At 30.9% G+C, this 22,821-nt stretch overlaps 2 protein-coding genes across 2 annotated transcripts; both read right to left on the bottom strand.

Annotated features, from left to right (window-relative positions):
• Nucleotides 1–497: 497 nt before the first annotated feature.
• Phum_PHUM400370 (uncharacterized protein) lies at nucleotides 498–2,416 on the bottom strand (the record flags this gene model as incomplete). Its single annotated transcript, XM_002428734.1, has 5 exons — nucleotides 498–508; nucleotides 834–1,071; nucleotides 1,245–1,430; nucleotides 1,648–1,850; nucleotides 2,398–2,416. 5 exons carry the CDS (start codon nucleotides 2,414–2,416, stop codon nucleotides 498–500), a joined length of 657 nt encoding a protein of 218 aa, XP_002428779.1.
• A 1,823-nt stretch (nucleotides 2,417–4,239) lies between these two features.
• On the bottom strand, nucleotides 4,240–16,449 carry Phum_PHUM400360 (Fibrillin-2 precursor, putative; the record flags this gene model as incomplete). The annotated part of the gene is made up of 41 exons (XM_002428733.1): nucleotides 4,240–4,452; nucleotides 4,545–4,793; nucleotides 4,882–5,154; nucleotides 5,245–5,439; nucleotides 5,525–5,697; nucleotides 5,776–6,015; nucleotides 6,099–6,224; nucleotides 6,300–6,503; nucleotides 6,577–6,825; nucleotides 6,901–7,152; nucleotides 7,249–7,428; nucleotides 7,502–7,609; nucleotides 8,196–8,469; nucleotides 8,544–8,689; nucleotides 8,765–9,013; nucleotides 9,084–9,407; nucleotides 9,478–9,636; nucleotides 9,719–9,971; nucleotides 10,089–10,303; nucleotides 10,377–10,625; nucleotides 10,747–10,882; nucleotides 10,955–11,280; nucleotides 11,375–11,541; nucleotides 11,626–11,707; nucleotides 11,816–12,067; nucleotides 12,139–12,264; nucleotides 12,347–12,691; nucleotides 12,752–13,060; nucleotides 13,153–13,333; nucleotides 13,404–13,603; nucleotides 13,684–14,016; nucleotides 14,096–14,344; nucleotides 14,429–14,551; nucleotides 14,629–14,751; nucleotides 14,813–15,016; nucleotides 15,099–15,254; nucleotides 15,330–15,578; nucleotides 15,658–15,852; nucleotides 15,931–16,026; nucleotides 16,105–16,317; nucleotides 16,395–16,449. The coding sequence occupies 41 exons, from the start codon at nucleotides 16,447–16,449 to the stop codon at nucleotides 4,240–4,242; spliced, it is 8,451 nt and encodes a 2,816-aa protein (XP_002428778.1).
• Between the last annotated feature and the right edge of the window lie 6,372 nt (nucleotides 16,450–22,821).

Genomic DNA, 22,821 nt, shown 5'->3' with positions numbered 1-22,821 from the left:
CTTATTGTTTTCCATTTTTTTTTGGAAAGGATATACAATGGAAATTTTTTAAAGTGAGGTAGTTTTTTTTTTTTTTTGGGGGGGGGGAGAGGGGGAGGGTGTTTAAAAATTAAAAATCGATTTCGAAACAAAAAAAAAAAAAGTAAAATTTATTAACAGGTCACATAATAAAAATCAATCAATAAAATCCAATAAATAATTTCATTATTTGTTTTTTTTTTTTTTTCCACAAAAAAATTGGGGAGATGTGTGTGTGTGTGTGTGTGTGTGTGTGAGTGTGTGTGTATGTGTGTGTGTGTGCGTCTGTGCGGAAGGAGGAAGGGAAGGGAGAGGAGAAGAAGAAGAAGAAGAAGAAAAAGAAGAAGTAGAAGAAAAAAAAAAAAAAAAAAAAAAGACCTGTAGTTTTTTTTCTTTCTTTATGCTTTTCTCTCTTTCTTTCTTTCTTTCTATCTCTCTATCTATCTCTCTCTCTCTCTTTCTCTCTCCCGTATAAAAATTTAAACGAAGTCTAATAATTTGTTTTCCCTAAAAAAAAAAAAAAAAAAAATTTTTTTTTTTTTTTTTTTGTTGATTTTTCATTTTTTGTAATTTTTTTGTTTTGTTTTGTTTTGTTGATTTTCCTTTTCCTTATTGACGTCCCCCCTTCTCCGAAAAAAAAAAAAAAAAAAAAAAAAAAAAAGAAAGAAAAAAAAAATGGGAAAAAAAAAAAAAAAACTTAAATTAAAAAAGAATAAAATTTAAAAAAAAAAAAAAAAAAAAAAAAAAAAAATTAAATTAAATGTATAAAATATTCAATAAAAATATGGATGCCGTTGTGATCAGTAAATTTTTACTGATTTTCATAAGTCCTGGAGCCGCGCCTGGTGTTGTTGATTTACTACCGGAATCGCCACCTCCTTCTGTACTTGAAGCCGGTGATGTTTCACCTTCAACTTCTTGAACTAATTTAGCCGGTATTATCGAATCGTTAATGAGGGAATCAATTTTCTTGCATTTGTTTCCTTCTACATCCGGCACGTTGATCGATTTCAATTCGAATTTTCCTTTGCTTTTACCAACATCCAATTGAATCTTCAAGTGGAAATGCAATAAAAAAAAAAAAAAAGGGGGGGAAAACGTCGTTTTTCAATCAAAATCCTCAATGTTAAACAATCAATCAATCAATACTACTAATAATAATAATAATTAAATGATTTATGTACATAGTATGGTATATTATTCTTCAATGGGAATTTCTTATTAACCGTGTTCCATTCGTCGGCCATCATTTTATCATCTTTTTTAACAATCCATTTGCACTCTTCGGGTGATGAACATGAATCTCCTCCTTCTTGTTGGGGTACCAATGTCACAGTAAATAAAACATCATTTTCATTCATGTTTGTTTTTTTAAATGTTACACGTACGGTGGTTGATGAATTTAAAACTACCTGGAATTTTTTTTTTTTTTTTTTTTTTTTTTTTTTGGAAAAGAAAAAGAAGAAAAGATTGTGAAGGTTAATGAGGTTAGGTTAGGATAAAGGAGGAATAATGAAAAACAAATAGTAGAAAAAAAAAACAAACGGTTGTTGTTGCTGTCGACGAAACAAAACAACGAAAAAAAAAAAAAAAAAAAAAAAAAGAAAGAAAATTTATTAAAACACTTACCGGTGATGATGTTTTTATACAACCGCCGACATCTTCCTCGAGTGCAAATCCTTTACTTTCACCATTGTTGTTACCTTTTTGATCATCCCCTGTTGTTATCCATGAATTTTTTATATTGTTACATTCCAGATTGTAATCCTTTGCACCATTTCCATGATCGAAATCAAAATAACATCCTGTATTACAGTTAACTTGAACGGCAACTAATAAAGTTGCAAATACCGCAACCGTGCCTGAAAAAAAAATACAAAAAAATATTAATACATTTTAATTTTTTTTTTTTTTTCATTCTCCATTTTCTCTCTCTCTCTCTCTCTCTCTCTCTCTCTCTCTCTCTCTCTGATAAATAAACAAATAAATAAACAATTTACGTTCCGGAACGTTTTTTTTTTTTTTTTTTTTTGTTTTTTTTTTCCACTCTTTCTAATTCCACGACTAACTTTATTTATTTTTTATTCGAATCGACTAAGATTTCTTTCCCTTTTTCTTTTTTATATAATAAAAAATAAATTAAATTAAATAAATTATATATATAATATATATATATATATTAAAAACCGTTAAAAAAAAAAAAAAAAGGAAAATTATCGATGGATTTTTTCCCTCTCACTCTCTCCCCCCTCCCATCTTCCCCTCCCCCGTCTTATCCTTCCCAAGGTAAATTCTTTAACGCGTACGACCGTTACACGTTCAGAAACCGAAAAAAAAAAAAAAAAAAAAATTTAATTTTAATGTGAGAAAAAAACTTACAATGGCTCAAGTTAACCATCGATTCAGTGATTATATGGCACGATTAAATATTTTTTATATTATCATAAAATTAAACACACAATTAAATATATATATATAATTAAAGAGAGAATATATATATATATATATAAAATAGAAAAAACAAATAATATTTAGCCACCAGTTGAAACCGACTGAAAAATTATATTTAAAACAAACAAACGTCTTTTGTCACCCCCATTGTTTCTCACACATTCATTTTTTAAACATTTTATTTTGTTTTTTTTTCCACATAGTTGAGAATTATTACTTGAAAAATTTCACTTTGTCCGAGAGTGATAAAAACAAAAAAAAACAAAAAGAAAACTAAATTATTTAAATAAAACCTTTTTTTTAAATAAAAAAAAAATTAATAACAACAAATGTAATAAAAATGTGTCATACTCGTCCTCTCGCGCGCGCGTCTCTCTCGCAATTCTCGAGATTTCACGAGAAACTACAAGACACCCTTTTCGTAATTGCTTACGTCACAATTTTTCTATTACGTAATCACTCTTACCTCTTCTTCGGAACTCTTCGGTTATCTCTTTTTTTTTCTTATCTCGACGACGATCTAAGACGAAGACGACGACGACGACGACGACGACAACGATGACCGTTAATTTCAATTTCATATTCGTTCAATCAAAGAATGTGAGAGAGAGAGAGAGAGAGAGAGAAAAAAAACCGAAAAAAAATTTTTCTTTTTTTTTTTTTTTAAATTTATTTTATATTCATAAACGAAAAAATGTATATATTTCATTAAAAAAATTAATTAATTAATTAAAATTATATAATTTTTTTTTTCTCGTGTCGTTTATAATACTGTGACATAAAAATTAACAATCTATTACTATTATTATTATTATTATTATTATTAGTATTATTTGTTCTAAAATTTCACTTTTTTTTATTTAATTTTAACTTTTTTGCTTTTTTTTTGAATATAAAAATCGATACTCGTTTAAAAAAAGAAAAAAAATTGACCTATATATGTATATATTGGAGCGATTGATTCGACATTTTTGAAATTTAACGGTCAAAATTATAAAACTACATTTAAAAAATCCATATATATATACGTACGCATTTTTGTGTGTGTGCGTGTGAGTGCGTTTTACGTTCGTTACACATCAATCTACTTTAATAAAGAAGAAGAAGTGAAAAAAAAAACTAAAAAACTTTTTACCTTAATTTCTTTTTTATATTTTCTAACTGTACATAATGGCGGTTAAATTCCAAAGAGTTTCAATATTCTAATTTACACCAACACTTTTTTTATTTTATTTTTATATATATATATATATATATATATTTTCTAAAATTATTGTATAATTTATCATATTTCATTAATTTCACTTTCAAACATTTTATTTTCGACACAAAAAGAAAAAAAAGAAAAACTAAAAAAAAACTTATATAAAACTATAAAAATATGTGTGCATGTGTGTACTTGTCAACGCGTCATGACACAATGGCAGTGTAACTGTAATAAAAGGCGCGATTTTATTTTCCCGCGCTTTTTCTCTCTCTCCCTCCCTCTATCGCGGAAAAAATCATAGAGTAATTAAAAACTTTTATTTATTATTTACATTTTAAAAAGTTTCGCGAAAAAATTACATGACGAATTTTTTTTTTTTTTTTTTTAAAGATAATTATTTGTAACTAAATAATAATAATAATAATAATAATAATAATAATAATAATAATAATAATAATAATAATAATAATAATAATAATAATAATAATAATAATGATACTAATAATAATAATGATAATAATAATAATAATAATAATAAAAACGAGGAAAAATTTAAAGCATTATTATGTGACTTGTAGATAAATGCGTAATATTAACGGTTTTTCCCAAACTTCTTCATCATTTTCAATATCCGAACTTTGTCCTTCTATCTCGAGATTGAATATCTCCGGGGATTTGAGCCTTTTTTTAAAATGCAAACCCCAAATCCCTCGTTTCTTTATCAATTCCAATTGATTGTGTTCGTTTCCTTTTTTTATTACGTATTCGACATTTTTCTAGAAAAAAAAAAAAAAAAATTAACAGATGATTGAATTGCGCGTGAAAATGAAATAATAATAATAATAATAATAATAAATTTTGCCCGTACCTTAACGGCAGGTTGAATTTTAATTATTCTCATTTTATGTTTTGTTTGCGATAGTGAAACTCTTAAAGCTAAAAATTCATTTTCCAACAAATGCTGTTGTTGATGCCTTTTCGTTTTCTTTAATTTTTTCCCTTTTGATTTTCTGTTTGATTTCTGTAGCCAAACCGTAGAATTCAACGTCACTAGAGGTCCGTATATTTTTTTACCGTTAACCATTCTCATGGATCTTCGATGTCTGCTCGCTCCGACCTTTCAAAACACAATAAATAAATAATTTTAATTTTTAATTTTTAACAACTCGAACGAAAAATGGTAAGTTTAAAACTAATAAACTCACCCTGCAGGAAAAACATCCCTCGGTCGACAGATATTTTTTACCCTTCGCATTCGTCGAAGAATAATCTTCTGGAACGTATAGGGGAGGTTGTTGACCGGAATCGTAAACGTTAAAACCATTTTGTGGATATGCGCCAGAGATTTGATTGATTGTCGATAAACAGTGTCCTTGTCCGACGGTTCTGTAACCGTTTGGACAACTGCAAAGAGGACCGTTGGCACCATCTTGAACGCAACCGAACAAACATGGACTCCCCAAACAGGATAAAGAAATCTGCGGAGTTAAAATGGAAGGAAAGAAAAAATGATTTTCAACTCTTTGAGGAAAATCTTTTAAAGGAAAATTTTTTTTTTGACTCCTTACTTGAATGCATAAGTGACTGTTACCATCAAATTGAAAACCTTGAGGGCATCCGCATTTATAAGAACCTAACGTGTTGATACAAGCAGCTTCTCCGCACGGACTTGATAAACATTCATTTTCATCTAAACATTGATTGTAATAGTGATGAGGAACGTAACCTTCGGGACATCCGCATTTATATCCACCGATCGAATTCTGAAAAAGGTTTTGATTTGAATTTTTTTTTTTTTTACAAACTCGTGCCACGTCTCGATTTGACTTTAACTTTAATAAAAAATACTTTGCAACGTGTGCTGCATTTGGAATCGTCCAAACATTCATCCTGATCGACGCATCGCGTTTTCGTCGAATCCAATTTGAAACCTCTTGGACATATGCAATTAAAACTTCCGATCGTGTTCATGCAACGTCCTGGAGGAGGACAAGTCCCTGGAGTTTCACATTCGTTTATATCTAGAAAAAACAAAAATTATTAATATTTTGTATTTACAGCAGGTGGGTACTTTGTTGTTTGAACACGATCGGACTCACCTAAGCATTTGTCATCAGAATGATTAAATCCCTTGGGACAACCGCAATAGTAGGAACCGGGTGTATTGATGCATTCGTGAGTGCACACGTGTTGTCCCGTATTGCACTCGTCGATATCTCTACAAGTCGTCCCGTCGGGATTAAGAATGTATCCGAAAGGACAAGAGCAAACGTATGATCCGTCTGTGTTCGTGCAGGTAAATTGACAAGGTGAAGACGGTTGATCACATTCGTTTACGTCTAAATTTAACCATTTTAATTATTATTATTATTATTTTACTTAATTTTATTAAATTTTTACACACCTCCTCGAATAGATTTACCTTTGCATCGAGTTCCAGTCACATCCGTTTGATATCCTTTATTACAAATGCATTTATAAGATCCGAGTGTGTTAGTGCATCTACCGTTTTTACATAAGTTTGGTATCGCCAAACATTCGTTAATGTCTGAAAGTAAAATTTCATTCGTGTTTGAGTTTAAAAAAAAATCAAATTCTCATTAATTGTAAATAAATTATTCACCTTGACCGTCGATCGAAAATCCAGATTCCAAACATAATTCATCGTATTCTGGAGTCCCTTTTTTCGGACATATTTCACATTGAGGTCCCCACGCTGTTCCCATACTGCAACAGCAATCTGCTTTTGTCACCGGATTAAAATCGTCGGTGGGCGAAGGACATCGACCGGATACCAATTGATGAAAACAATGTCCTTCCCTTTTATCTTAAAAATAATTTTTTTTTTTTTAGAACAGACGTTTAGGTTATGAATAATGTGACCATTTTTACAAACTCACCGATGCATTCCGTTTTATCATGATTTGGGACAAAACCTGATAAACATTCACAACGATAACCTCCTTCGAAATTAATGCAAATCCCATTTGAACAAAGACGGGAATTAGAACTGCATTCATCGATGTCTTTGCATTCGTCTTGCACACCGACCTGTTGATAGCCTTTCGGACAAACACACATGAATGATCCTATTAAATTTTTACATGCGTATCGGCAATTGTTGGCTGGCGTGGCACATTCATCCACATCTATTAAAATATTTTTTTCAAATTACTTTTTGCGCGATTTAAATGCACATATTAAAATAATTATCCGTTTTTAACCTTGACAATGCATTCCATCAGGTGCCAGAGAATATCCATAAGGACATATACACCTGAACGAACCAGGCACGTTATGACACCTGAACGCACACTGATTTCCCAATCCCATTTCTTTGCATTCGTTAATATCTTCACAGGATTGAAGAGGACCGGGTGAATAACCGGAATTGCAAGCGCATTCAAAACTTCCTTTTATGTTAGTGCAGGTACCATTTCCGCAAATGTTAACATTCGACATGCACTCGTTATCGTCTAGAAAAAACCAAACGTCATTTTTTTTTATGATGATTTTTTTTTTTAAATTTCGTTTCATTCGTTTTAATCTTGTTAAATTTATTTACAGATTACCAATGCAACGTTTTCCGGTTGAATCCAAAACGAATCCAGGTTGACATTCGCACCTAAAAGACCCGTCGGTATTAATGCAATCTCCGTTTTCGCACACGTCCGGCATGAATTCGCATTCGTTTATGTCTCCGCCCGTATCTCCACGTCCAGGTCCTTGTGGGCAAAGTTTATTAAAAGCATCTAAAAAAAAATTATTAAGCGTTCGATAACATGTCGAAAACAAGGTTTTGATACCATTTGATTCATTATGTACCTGAACCTTCCGGAGGACACTGTTCGCAATTCTTTCCCCAGGCTTTTCCCATCGAACAACAACATTCCTTAACGCTTATGAATTCCATTCTAGGCGTATCGCAAATTCCTTTAAAAAAAAAAAAAAAAAACAATCGTCACAATTAATAAAATCATAATAATAATAATTTTATAATTTAATTTTTCAATGCAATTTAGTAATATTAAAATGATATCATGCCGCCATAATCTTTCACCTTTCGCAAAAGCAATTAAAATGATAAAAAATTAATATGCAAATGGCAAAAATTTTTGATAGCTGAATAATTTTGCAAAAGCAATTTATTCGATTTATTCCAAACAATTTTAAAATATGAGTTAATTTGTTTTTTTTTAAATAACAAAGATTTATTAAGGATAAATTTACCAATGAAAAACAGGCATATAAAATAATCGGACAAACATTACCTTCAGGTATAATATCATCCGTTGAGGCTGTAAAGCACGACAATACAACAGTTAAATAAGTAGTAAACAGCTCTGGTCAATAAACAAAAAAAAAAAAAAAAAAAAAAAAACAAAAGCATTGAATGTGGCACATTTGATATGAGAAATGACTTTTTCAAGTGATATAATAAGGGTGGTACAAGCTTTGAAGCCATTGTAATTATTAATGCTAACAAAAAAAAATAAAAAATAAAATAAAATTTACTCACCCCTGTAAAATTGATCGTAGCAAAAATCCTTTCGTATGTCAATGCATTTCATTCCATTAGAACTAACGATAAAACCATCCGGACAATCGCATCTAAAACTTCCATCCGTGTTAATGCAAGTTCCATCCTCGCAAGTTCCTTCGTTTTCAACGCATTCGTCAATGTCTACACATGCCGTGTTATTGTTAATTGATTTATATCCTGTGGGACAAAGGCATGTGTATGATCCCATTAGGTTCTGACACTTTCCTGGATGTTGACACGGATTTGGATGCTGAAAAACAGAAAAAAAATTATAGGGTATCCTCCATTGGGGGGAAAAAAAAAATCAAATTTGTGTTTTTTTACCTCGGTGCATTCATCGACGTCACGACAATTCATTTCATCTGACGTCATTGTGTAACCATCTACGCAATCACACGTGAATGATCCTATTGTGTTACGACATCTTCCATTACGACACAGGAAAGGCATCGTTCTACATTCGTCTATGTCTGAATGATATATATATATAAAGTTTTGTTTCGAATTCAAAAAAAAAAAAAAAAGAAATATAAAATTAAAATTACCTATGCAATCATTGTTCGGACTGAGTTTGAATCCCAGATAGCAATGGCAGCTATACGATCCTACCGAGTTCATGCATGTGCCATTATTACAAGTATTAGGATGACGTTGACATTCGTCAATATCGACACAATTATCTCTGAACGGAGTTAATTGATATCCTTGTAAGCAAACACATTGAAAACTACCTTGGAAATTATTACATTCGCCATTTTGACAAATAAAACTTTTTTCTGAACATTCATCAATGTCTGAAAAAAAAATTTATTTTTAATAAATGATTTTTAAATCGTGAGAAGAAATTTTTGTTTTTTAACGTACCTACGCAACCGCGCATGCTAGGATCTTGTTTGTATCCTTCCGGACATTGACATTCAAAATTTCCAGGAAAATTTACGCATTGTGCGTTATCAAGACAAGGATTGGGTACTCTTAAACACTCATTATCGTCTATGCACTGATGACTGTTTTCATCGTAAACGTAACCCCTATCGCAAAGACATTCAAAACTTCCCGGCGTATTTATACAAGTCCCGTGATTACACATTGTCGGCATAAGTAAACATTCGTCTATTTCTTCTGTTTGATTCGTCATAGGATTGATGATTTGTCCCGGTCTTGTTCCACAAAGTAATAAATACTCTCCTGTTAAAAAATTAATTTTTATAAATTTTTACAAAAATTTTATTTTTTTATCAACTTAAGCTGTACTTACTAGTTCCAGCCGCTGGACAAGGCTTACAAGGACTACCCCAAGCTTCTCCCATAGAGCAACAACAAACCATTCGAGTTTGTTCGTGTGACATTGGGTGAGTACAACCTTCTTCATTATAATGCATGTAGCATATTTCTTTTCTAGTGTCCAAGCATTCTTCTGCGATGAATAATTTTTATGAATTACGAAAAGAAGTTTATGAATACAGTTGTACTTATAAATCAATTATAAATAAACTTACTGCCGTTCGGCAAGAGCATAAAACCTTCCGGACAAACGCAATGATAACTCCCATCGTCATTTATACAGAATCCTACTCCGCAAATGTCTGGCATTTCTTGACATTCGTTTACATCAACGCAAATGGCTTTCACGCTATCAAGCCTGAATCCATCATTACAACTACACATAAAACTTCCGAAAGTATTTACACAATGACCGTTTGTACATAAATTCGCATGTTCTAAACATTCGTTTATGTCTTCGAGTACTACCTGAAAAAATGTGTTTTCTACAGATTTTTTTTTTACTCCACCGATGATGAAGAAACAAAATTAATTATAATTCCATTTTTTTTTTTTTTCAAAATACGTAAAAGTTAATAAACTTACCGTTTCTGGATTAGGGCGATATCCCGTACCTCCCGGACACAATTGCCTGTACTCTTCGCTATTAGGAGAAGGACAAAGTTCACATCTGGGTCCCCATCCTTTTCCTATTGAACAACAGCAAGACGCTTTGTTAATTGGTTCTCCCATTTCTTTCAGACAACGAAATCGTCCGTTTCTTTCTTCGACTTGCAAGTAACATCTCGACGTTCTCGTATCTGTAATTTATTTAATTTAATTCTAATTTTTTTTTTTTGCTTTGAAAGTATTATGAAAATTTACAAAACATACCGACACACCCGTTTCCGGAAGGTACCAATTCGTAATTCGGAGGGCACTGACAGTGAAAACTTCCCTGAGTATTGATACAAGTACCATATAAACAAGCTTGCGGGCTCTCGCATTCATCTATGTCGGTACAATTTCCACCGGTGTTGTCTATTTGATACCCTTCATTACATTCGCATCGAAACATTCCAAATATATTTTCACATTTTCCATTGAGGCATAAGTTATTAAACATTTCACATTCATTTATATCTAAACGATTTAAAGAAAATTATTATTATTATTATTTATATATTATTATAATTAATGATTGATTTGTATTGATTAATACCTCTGCAAGATTGATCGTTTTTATCATCAGGATGCATAAAACCCATTTCACATTCACAGCGGAAAGAACCCGGATAATTTAAACAATGACCATTTTCACACAGAGTTATGTCATTAGTACATTCATCAATGTCTTGACAGGAATAACCGTCTCCCTTAAAACCGCTGTCACATTCGCACTAGAATAAAAAAAATTTTTTGCTTTGTATGATTTGTTACATTTCTATAAAAAAAGAAGGAATAAAAATTACCTTAAAAGATCCAACGGTGTTAATACATTGAGCATTTTCATCGCAACCTCCGTTATTTGTCAAGCATTCGTTTATATCCCGACAAATTTCTCCGCTTCCCGTAAATCCATCCAGACAAGCACATTCATAACTTCCGGGATTATTAATACAGTGAGCGTTCGGATCGCAATTATGACTACCTATTTCGCACTCGTCTAAATCGTGACATCCGGTTCTTCCCGGCGTTATGGTATAACCGTCCTCGCATCTACAAACATACGAGCCCAGTATGTTTTCGCATTTACCGTTTCCGCAGAGATTAGGATCGATTTCACATTCGTTTACATCTATAAATAGAATCCATGTTTACCTTTCACTTTAAATTACATTAACGCTTTCAAATTTGATTAGAAAAAAAAAAAAAAAAATTATGATTTTCACCTATGCAAGAAGTTAATCCTGGACCAGGTAATAGTCCATCTTTACAATGACACGTATAACTTCCTTGCGTATTCGTACAGTTTCCCCCGTTGCATATTCTACGATTTGTTTTACATTCGTCTACGTCAACGCACGATCTACCATCCAATAATAAAGTATATCCTGGGCTAAAACGAAATATAAACGAAACAAATTATTATTTAAAAGCAATGCCACGTATTTGTTTCAAATGATATTAAAGTAACACATACCTACAAGAGCAGGAAAAACTTCCAGGAGTGTTTTGGCAAATGTCTTCACAACCCCCATTTCTAATAGAGCATTCATCAATGTCTATAAATTTAATTTACATTTTTTGATTTTTTTTTTTTAAATATTAAGGACATCCTTCTTATGGTAATAATAATAATAAAACAATAAATAAAATGATTCGCAACAAACCTTCGCAATGTGATTTTAAATCCGTTTGTTCGTAACCATCATTACAAACGCACTGATACGTTCCCATCATATTTTCGCATACGCCATTGCTGCAAATGCCACTGGATCTAGAACATTCGTCTATATCTTTGCAAAATTGTTGATCTGGAGACAACTCATGGCCAGGAGGGCATTCGCATTTATACGAGCCTTCAGTGTTTATACATTTTCCACCCCGACAAAGTCCAAAAGTTTTTTCACATTCGTTTATATCTGCCACACGGATTTTAACATTTGATAATCATCAAAACCGAGTTCAATAAAAAAAAAAAAAAAAAACTCACCGACACAAGTTTGCATCATCATTGTGTTTTCAAATCCGGGATTACATTCACAATTAAAAGAACCTGGAATATTTTTACACGTTCCTTCTCCGCAAATTCCATGCAATATTTCACATTCATCGATATCTGAAATTAAACATTGTCTCTAAATTGTTTTTAAAATTTTTTAAAAAGTTTTAAAAAATATTTTTTTTTTATTAGAATTTACCTATGCACTTAATTCCGTTTTCATCTAAAGCATATCCTTGATTACACCTGCAAGAATATCCTCCAATAGTGTTTTTGCATCTACCATTTTCACACAGTTTAGGGAATTGAGTACATTCGTTTACATCTTTTCTGTCGATATATCCAGAACCTCGAGGACACAATTCTCGATGAGCTACCGTACCCGGTCTGGGACATTGTTCGATTTGAGCCGAACCCCAAGCTTTCCCAACAGATGTGCAGCAACAAATGGCTTTTGAGTATCGTCCTTCAATAGGATTTAAACCTATTCCGTTTTTAAAATCAGTATAACATTCTTCTACCCTGGTATCCGTGCATAATGTACCTAAAATTTTTATCGTATCATAGAATGTCGTAATTATTTTTCTCCGAGAATAAATTTAACTACCTGTGGAATCTAAAGTAAGACCCTGGGGGCAAACACACGTGAAGCTTCCCTCAGTGTTTACGCACGTTCCTCCCCCCTTGCAAATACCAGGATTTATATCGCACTCATTAATATCCGTACAAGTTTTTCCATCAACTTTAGCATAGCCTTTTAAACAATCGCATTCATTTAGATTACATCTTTCGCAAGGGCTGCCCCATGCCACGCCTACGGAGCAACAGCATTCCTTTTTTAAAGTAGGTCTCGGAAGGTTATTTTCACACTGACCTCCTATCATTCTCGTCCAACAGGAACCTTTTTGATTATCTAAAATAAATTTCATAGAGTAAAAAAAAAAAAAAAAATACAAAAATAAGCGTTTATTTAAAAATTAGTGTTATTATTAAAAAATAACTCACCGATGCAAATTCTTCCAGTGTTATCCAAAATAGATCCAAGTGGGCAGTGGCATTCATATGACCCGATAGTATTTATGCATTTACCATTAAGGCATGCTTCCTTACCGAGATTAAAACATTCATCTATATCTTCACAAACTTGACTATGGGGATTTAATTCTAGACCAACCGGACAAATGCACTAAAATATTAATTAATTATTTACGATTTGTTGCCTAATTTCAAATTTAAAAAGATTTTTTTTTTTTTACTTGAAAACTTCCTGGAGTGTTTTTGCACTGTCCACCAGCACAAACTTTTTCTTCGATTTCGCATTCGTTTATTTCTTGACAAATTTTTCCAGTTATATCAATCTGATAACCTGGATTACAAATACACCTGTAGCCGCCAAATATATTTTCGCAAGCACCATTTTCACATATGTTTGGATTTTGCGCGCATTCATTTATATCTTAAAAATAAAATGAATGATTTTTATAAGTAAAGATTTCAATGGGAAATTGTGTAAAAAAAATTTTTTTGAAACACTACCAACTCCACTGTAAGACATTCCAGGTCCATGAGGACAAAGCTGTAGATAATCGTGACTTCCAAAAATGGGACATTGTCGGCAAGGAGTACCCCATCCGAAGTTTTGATAATGACTTCCTGAGCAACAACAACTCGATTTCGTCACAGGATTAGACATGGGATTGTAACATTGGCCGTCTTTAAATTGTGAATAGCATAAATCTTTACTATTATCAATACAGGACCGTCCATCTGGGCCTAAATTAAATCCTTGGGAACAAGTGCATTGAAAATTTCCCTGCGTATTGACGCAAGTCCCGTGCTGGCACGGATTGGATACACATTCGTCGATATCTATAACAATTAATTTTTTTTTTACCATGCGCATCGCTTCAAAATTTCAATTCGTAACAGTTTATTATTGTTTTATTACCTACGCATTTTTTACCATCGGGTGTTAAACGAAAACCCGAGTCACAAACACACGTAAAACTACCATCGACATTAATACATTTTCCATTTGAGCACATTCCCGTTTCTGCGCATTCATCCTTATCTATACAAAATGTTCCGTCTTCAGATAGGGTGAAACCAGGAAGGCAGATGCACCTATGAGATCCTGGTACGTTTTGACATCGGCCATTAAGACATATTCGCGGATTTTCGTAACATTCATCAATATCTGAAATGTTATTTTTCCTACAATTTTATTCAAAATGAAATTAAAATTTATTGTAAAGATACTGAAAAATAATGAAACACCTACCGACGCATGAATGTCCCGTGGGTGATAAAACGAAGCCTTTGTGACATTTACACGTAAACGTTCCGTTCATGTTGACGCATACGCCATTAGCGCACATTCCGTTCTGCTGACACTCATCGTGATCTTTAAAAAAAAATTTTTTTGAATTTTAATTTTTTGTCATTTCAAAATCAGTCCCCAGGTATTGTAACAATCATTACCAATACAAAATTTTCCATCTGAAGAAACGTCATATCCTACAGGGCAATTACACTGAAAAGAACCTGGAGTATTCAAACATCTTCCTCCTTGACAATAACCTCGGTCCCGGCATTCGTCAATATCTAAAATTTATTGTCCTGTTACACAAAGTATTAAATTATAATTGTAATATTTTTTACGTACCTTCGCATATATGAGAGCTGCTTAATAAGTAACCTGGAAAGCATTCACAATCATAACCGTGAACGGTATCTATGCATTTACCCCCTCCACATATAGTAGGACGAAGAGCACATTCGTTAATTAGGTATGGATCAAATGAACCTGAACTACTGCCATTTGATGAAATAACAACGGGAACCTCAAGACATAAACGTTTGAATTCCTCTATGAACAAAAAAAAAACAATTAATAAGGTTTTAAATCTTGTTTTTTTTTTTTTTTTTTTTTTTTTTTTTAATTTTTCTACCTTCTCCTGCCATTGGACAAATGTCACACTCTTCACCCCATCCTCTACCCATGTTTACGCCACAGCAACAATCTTTTTTCGATAATTTAATATTTAACGGATTTTGGCATTCGCCATTGTAACCCAAAGTTGTAAAACAATTTCCTTGCCTTGCATCTAAAATCAAAAAAAAAAAAATTACACCAACCGTGCCATTATGAAAATTTAGAAAATTTCTTCTATTTTTTTTACCTAGACAAGTTTTACGGTCTTGACTTGGAATAAATCCTGGATTACAAACGCAATAATAGCTGCCATTTGTATTTACACAACGACCATCTAAACAAACGTTAGGAATAAGACATTCGTCTCTGTCTTCGCATCGATTTGTTGTTAGCCCCCTGGCTTGGCCTTCGGGACACTCGCAAGTAAAAGAACCTATGGTATTAAGACATCTGCCTCCGGAACATAATCCAGGTATGGCTTCGCATTCATCAACATCTGAAATTAACAGAAACTCATTGAATCAATAATTTAATTTTTTAATGATTTCTTATCAATGCAGATAAATTTTTTTTACCTAAGCACTCCTGACTGTGAATATTTTTAAGATATCCCTGATCGCAATCCAATGTTGTGGGACATTGTTCGCAAGGATGTCCCCATGCTTTTCCGACTGTGGCACAGCATAAATTTTTTGTACACACGATACCTTCCAACTGTCCAAGGCACATGTCGTTTTTAACAATGGTATAACAAGGTCCCGTCCTATAATCTTTCGTGATACAAAAAAAATTATCATTTTTTACTGGTTTCTCAGGTACGTTGAAATAATTTAAACATTTTTAATTACCTGCTTCACACCGTCTACCAGTGTAACCGTATGGACAAGCACATCTGTCATGTCCAATACATCGTCCCCCATTCAAACACGGCTCTCTACAAATTGCTGAATAGAAGAAAAATAAAAGTTTTAACATTTTTTAACTTTAATTCAGTACTTCAAAAAAAAAAAAAAAAATCATACGTTCGCTGCAATGTTTTCCAGAAAATCCAGGTGGACAAATACATTTGGACCCCTGACACGTTCCTCCGTTCAAACAAAATGTTCTACATTGTTGAGTTTCATTTTGTTCATTTCTCTTATGAGATCTTACTACCAATTCATTTCCATTTTGACTTGTAAAGTTACCCTGTTTCGTTTCGTTTCCGGCATTCAATCCATTTCCGTTTCTAAAATCTACGAGAAAAAAAAAAAAATCGTTTGTTGGTCCATTCGATCTCATTTGCCGAAATTTCATTTTTTTCTTCATTCACCTAAATTTGGACTCTTGCAAGTGAATCCTAACGTTCCACCCTCGCAAAGGCACATGTTTGGCTTTATGCATCGACCGGTACCGCATGATCGAGAACAGATGGCTGGTAACGATGGTAAAATAATAATAATAATAAAAACAATATAAAAACGGTTAATTTTAATTTTCCTTATCTCATTAAACAAACAAACACTTACGAACGGTACAGAGTCCTGTTGATATTTTAATCGTCCATCCTGGACAACAATGAGCCCTGGAATCGTGTCGTGATCTACACACGTTTGGTCTGTAATTACGTCAAATTCAATTATTATTAATTAATTAATTAATTAATTAAAATAACGGTTTAATTTTTAAGATGTACAAATAAATTGTTTGTTTTTTAAACAATTGTTTTCGGTATGTTTCAAGTGGTCATATACGGTTGTTGTTGTTGTTGTTTTTTAATAAATTAAAACAAAACAATTATTTAAAAATCGTTAGTTTATAAAAATGGCCTCATGAATCCTTTTGAATGCAGATGTGAATAAACAAAAATTTTTTTACTTTTTTTTTTTTTTTTTTATATTTACTTTAGCGGTATTTAAGGGTTCCTGGTTCTTTCTAGTACCAAAACATTTTGCGTGTAGACGAACGTAGGCCACCCACAAACATTGAATGATGAGGAAATCAAAACTCGGAAGGGTTTTTTTTTTCTTGGGTACCTGTATTTACGTCATAAGTTAAATATATAAAATAAATAGGTAAGCGGCTTTTTACTATTTAGAAAAAAATAAAAAAATAAAAAATGAGGGAAGCTAAAGAAACAGACAAGTTTTGACAGACTTAGAGCACTTAACTTGATGGCTGTATTCTACATTATTCTTATTTCATCCCCCCCTCCCCCACCCACTTTGAACCTGTCATGTATTTTTAAAAAAATTTTATTTCGGTGGAAAACTTTTTTTTTTGTGATTTGTGTCCTTCAAAACTTTTCCTCTCTTTCTATCAAAAAAGTTTTATCCTTTTACACTTTTCTTTTTCTCTTTTCTTTTGAATGCGTAAATACAAACAAAAAAAAAAAAAAAATTTCCTGAGAATAAAAGTTAATAAAAGTTTTTTTAACGACGGTTGAAAAAAAAAAAAAAAATTTTATTAGAACCGTAAACATATCGATAATTCACATGAATGCGATACAAGACGAAACAAAATTACCTAATTTTAAACCCAACCTAAAATAAAAAAAAAAAACTCCCCAACAAGTTCAACCCAAGAAAAAATAATGTCGGTACAAAATAAAACGTTAAACGTTTTGGTTAATTACACATAAAAGCGTTGAAAAAAAAAAAAAAAAATTTAATGGCGAGATTAATAGGAGGCTCGGGAATCGTCTCAATTTCAACCGGTCAAGACCTTTTAATCAGAGATCAAACGAGATCATCCCAAACGAACCAAAAAAAAAAAAGGAATCTTTTCCAATATTTTTTTTTTTCATTCTTTACACCCTTTTCCTCCCCTAACAACTTTCCCTTTCCTAAAAAAATGGATGGCTTTTGATTGTGCCGCCCCTCAATCACAATGTAAACATATTCAATGCCTCCCACACACACACACACACCCCCCCCCATTAAATTATACGACGAAAGGGAAGATGCTCTTCTCACGAATAATTTTAAATTCTTTCGACATTTTAAAAAAATTCATTCAACCGAAATCGCAATCATTTAGTATTAAACGAGGGCGTTTATAACAAAAAAAATTAAATCAATTGTATTTGCCATTGATTTATTTCGATTTTCTGATTAAACATCATCATCATCATCATCATCATTTAATTTACCGTTATCATCATTATCATCATAACGTTAAAAATTTCCAAACAATGAAAAAAACGTAAAAAAATTTTTTTTTCTTTCTTTTATTAAAACGTATCGATTGGAAAAAGGAAAATTGTTAGAAAACGCCCACGATTCAATCATATATAATAATAATAATAATTAATAATCTTTTTGTTTTAATAAAAATAATAATAATATTAACAATTGTTTTTTTTTTTTTTTTAATAATAAATTCCCTAATACGCGCTAATAAAAATAACAAACATCGTCTGCTGCTACAGCATAAACAAAACAAAACCGGATCAAGTCATGTGATTAAAAAACAAAAGAATTTTTATCGGACGGTTGAAATTGAATAATCAAAAATGAATGATGGCGGTTATTAATTTGAAAGGGTTCCCTAATAAATAAATAAATAAATCGAAATATTTAGAACAAACGAAAACAAACGGAAACAAAAAAAATAAGACAACCAAGCCATCGATGGAAAAGAAGACCTCCATGAAATGGATGGACAGATGGACTGACGGCGAGTTTACACAAGATTAATTAATTGTTTATAATTAATCATTGATGACAAAACCTCAAACAATTTTTTTTCCAATAAACAATAATAATAATAATAATAATAATAATAATAATAATAATAATAATGTGATTTTTTATCTTTTCCAATTTATTTTGCCCCCCCCCCACCTCCCCGATTATCAACGGATTTTCAATTTCGTTTTTTTCTTACCACAGACAACATTAATATTATTGATTATTATTATTATTAATATTATTGATTATTATTATTATTATTATTATTATTATTATTACTATTATTATTATTATTATTATTATTTATTTAACGTGAGTAGTTTTTTAAAAATTAATGCAAAAAGACATGAACGATATTACCAACACAAAAAAAAAAAAAATGAAAAACTTACATATAAAATTATTTGTAATTATTTAAAACGACGACGACGATGACGTCATTATTATTATTATTATTATATTGTTTTGTGCTCGATTAATTTTATACAAAAAAATTTAAATTTCCGTTTCAACAACCACACCCCCCGCACGTTGATTAGTACAAACAAAAGTAAATTTCATTTTTTTTCGTGGCAGCAACGTAATAATATCGTGTCGCGATGTTATCGAAGTAAAATTTTTATTTTTTTTTAACCGTTTTTTTTTTTCTCTCTCTCTCTCTCGTATAACATAATTAATAAATATATATAAATTTAAATAAATACGATCATCGACCTATCATCATCGTGAGGTGTTATAAATCTCTCACGTTGACGTTGACGTCATCGTCGCCTCTAAAATTAATAATGTTTTAAAAAATATATATATTTCCCCCCCTCCTCCTCCCCCTCCCCCTAACTCTCATTTCGAATGCCGCGTAAAATTATTTTAAAAAATAATAATAATAATTCGACTCCGTGTTTTCGTTAACGGTTTTTTTGTTAACGATCGAAAAGAAAAAATATATAAACAGAAATCAAGATGAAAAGATGAATAAGTAGTATGTTTATTTACTCTATGGAATCGTGTTAATATCGATTCACGATAAATTATTGAAAAAAATTTTTTTTTATCGTAAAATAACCCAATAATAATAATAATAAATTATTATTTCCGGTTAAATTTAACGGAATTGTTTTCCGGATGAGATTATTATTACGAGATTACGTAACATATGGAGAATATAGCTGACCGGAAGTTGAAACAATTTTGTTTTTTTTTATTTTCTTTCCGTTTAGTTTTTTTTTTTTTTTTTTTTTCTCATTTAAAACGATCGAAATTTTTTTTTTTTCCCACTGATTTTATTTATTTATTTTTTAACCAGGCTGTGCCAATAATTAAAAAATTTATTCGCCATTGTTAACCGCGCCCAAAATTTAAAAAAAAAAAAAAAAAATGAAACCGGAAATGGCAAATAAATTAAAATGTACGAAATAACAATAATTTCTTTTGTGTTTGATTCATTTGATTCGTTTTTTTTTTTTTTTTTTTTTTTTTTTGAAAATTTGACGGGGATTTCAATGTCGACGACAATCATTTCAGATAAAAAAAAAAAAAAATTGAATTGTCGCGTTTATCCCGAATGAATTTTCTAATAAAACTTTGGGGGGCGATGGGGGGTAAACAAAAAACTTTTCCCGGATTTCAAATATCTTAAATTAAGTTTTTTTTAAAAAACAAAAACAAAAACTTACCCTCCGATAGGAATAGATTGTAACGAATTATCATCGCTGTCACGATTTCCATTATGGCGGTGACTTCTTTGTCGTCTGCTAGAGTCTGCCAGGGGACTCACACACATTAAAAATATTATTCCTGTGATTATGTGCATTTTCCCCATGAATTCTTTTTTTTTTTTTTTTCTTTTTACATTCGGATATAAAAAATTAATGCATTTTAATTAAAAATTTTTTCTTTCCGTTGATTTAATATTGATTGATTATTATTATTATTATTATTTTTGTCTTCTTCCTTCAATATCACATCTGCAACAAATAAATAATAATAATAATAATAATTTTTTTTTTTTTCATCACTTTATGTACGGGGCGGTCTCATAAATTTTTCAAAGACGACAAATTACCGGGATGCCTATTGGCGCCAAAATTATTTTTTTTAAAAATTGTTGCAAAAGAAACAAAAATCATACTTTACTTTCACATCTCCATGCATAAACTGCTAAATTTATCGGCGGCCATTTTTTTTTTCCGGATGACGTAAGCCCTACCCGCCGCCGTCATGGCATTCGACTACAGTCTAATTAAACTTTTATTTTTTAAAAAACCGCTACAAAGTTTACATTTCGATTATGACGGTTTTTTTTTTTTTTTTATTAAATTGAATTCGAGAGGTCATTAACAATGTTAAATAATTATTATTATTTGTGTCTGGTTAATAAAAAAAAAATTTTAAACAAAAAAAAAAAAAAAAAAAAAAACAGAAAAACCTGAAATTAAGGTATTTGAATTGAATCGGGTTGAAAATGCTCACGGATTGGGAGGAGTTCAAGTTCAACAGGGAAAGGTCAAAGTGAAAATTATGTTTTCCCAGGTTTTTATTAATTCGTCACGGTCGGATTATTATAAATTAGATGATTATTATTGTGTATAGTGTGACCACATCATTACACAATATTTCTATAAAAAAAAAAAAGGAAGAAGAAAACAAAAAGTTTTAAAATTATTTTCTTAAAATAATAATAATAATAATAGAAAACCATCCGTTCAAAATTGAAAAACAAAAAAAAACGTTCAAATATTTATTATTATTATTATTATTATTTTTTCAATAAAACTTTTTTGCGCGTACCGAAACCAAAAAAAAAATGAAAGTTTTTTCCAAATTTAGAAATGGCGTTCACGTGTTTACAAAGTAATAATAATAATAATAATAACTCGGGTAAACTAATTACGAAAAAAAAAAAAAATTAAATAACCTGCAGCAGAAAAACTAGAATTTGATAAGATAAGACTTCTTCCTTTTTTATTATTATGCCCTAATTAAAAATTATTTTAAATTCAATTTACTTTTGGCGCCAAAATTAAAAATTCAATTCACAAATATTTAAAACGGAAATTTTACGTTTAATTTAATTTGTTATAACACGAAACAAATTTACCCTTTAAAACTGCGGGGGGGGGGGGAAGAAAACACATTAAAAACAATTTTTTTACATTAAATACCTGTAAATTATAGGTTTTTCGTATATAAGTACAACCTTTGAAATTACACACACGCACGCACGCACGTACGCACCCACGCCTATGAGAGTTACGTTAAGGGGTTTTTTTAATAATAACAAATAAATAAACAAATAAATATTAAATTGCAATGCTTTCATCGTTCGTTCGAGCGTCACGGCATCGAACCTGAAATTTTTTTTTTTGTAAAAAAATGCAATTTAAAAAAAAAAAAACAAGGGCAGATCCCATTTTTTACACCGGAAACTGTTGTTTGTTGCATTTTCGGAACGCAAAACGTTTATTTAGAAACCCGTGACGCGTAATTGCATCATTTAACAACGTCTGCTATTATCATTTGTTTGTTCAACGTTTCACGCACATACACGTGTGTTTGTACGTGCGCGAAATGAATAGAGGAAATAAATATGACATCAGTCTTGCAATTTAATTTTTTTTTTTTTTTTTTTTTTTTTGCTGCACTCTTTGAGTGGGTATTTTAATTTTAATTTGATGATTAAAATTAATCAGAAAAAAAAAAAAACCTTGAAATGTGATAAAATAAATAAAAATACATAAATACAATATTCATAAGTTAAAGTTAAATAAATAATTTTCTCGAAGGTTTTTCCTTTTTCCTCTTTTTTGCCTAATCGAAAAATTTTGTCAAATTTTTTTAAACGCGAGTAAAATTAATTACGTCATAAGTACCCGTATACATATCACAGGTAAAAATTATCATTATTTTTTAAAAGGGGGAAATTTTTTTTTTTTTTTTTAATGTAAAAAACCACGAAATTATTATTTAAATTTTTTTTTTTAAATGATAATATAAATAACCTTGATGTCATTTGATTATTATTATTATTATTATTATTATTATTATTATTATTATTATTAATAATTATAA

The sequence above is a fragment of the Pediculus humanus genome, genomic scaffold, assembly GCF_000006295.1.
Source record: "Pediculus humanus corporis 1103172107910 genomic scaffold, whole genome shotgun sequence".
NCBI lineage: Eukaryota > Metazoa > Arthropoda > Insecta > Psocodea > Pediculidae > Pediculus > Pediculus humanus.
The sequence above is the reverse complement of the archived record's forward strand: the minus strand, read 5'-3'. Positions and strand labels throughout refer to the sequence as shown.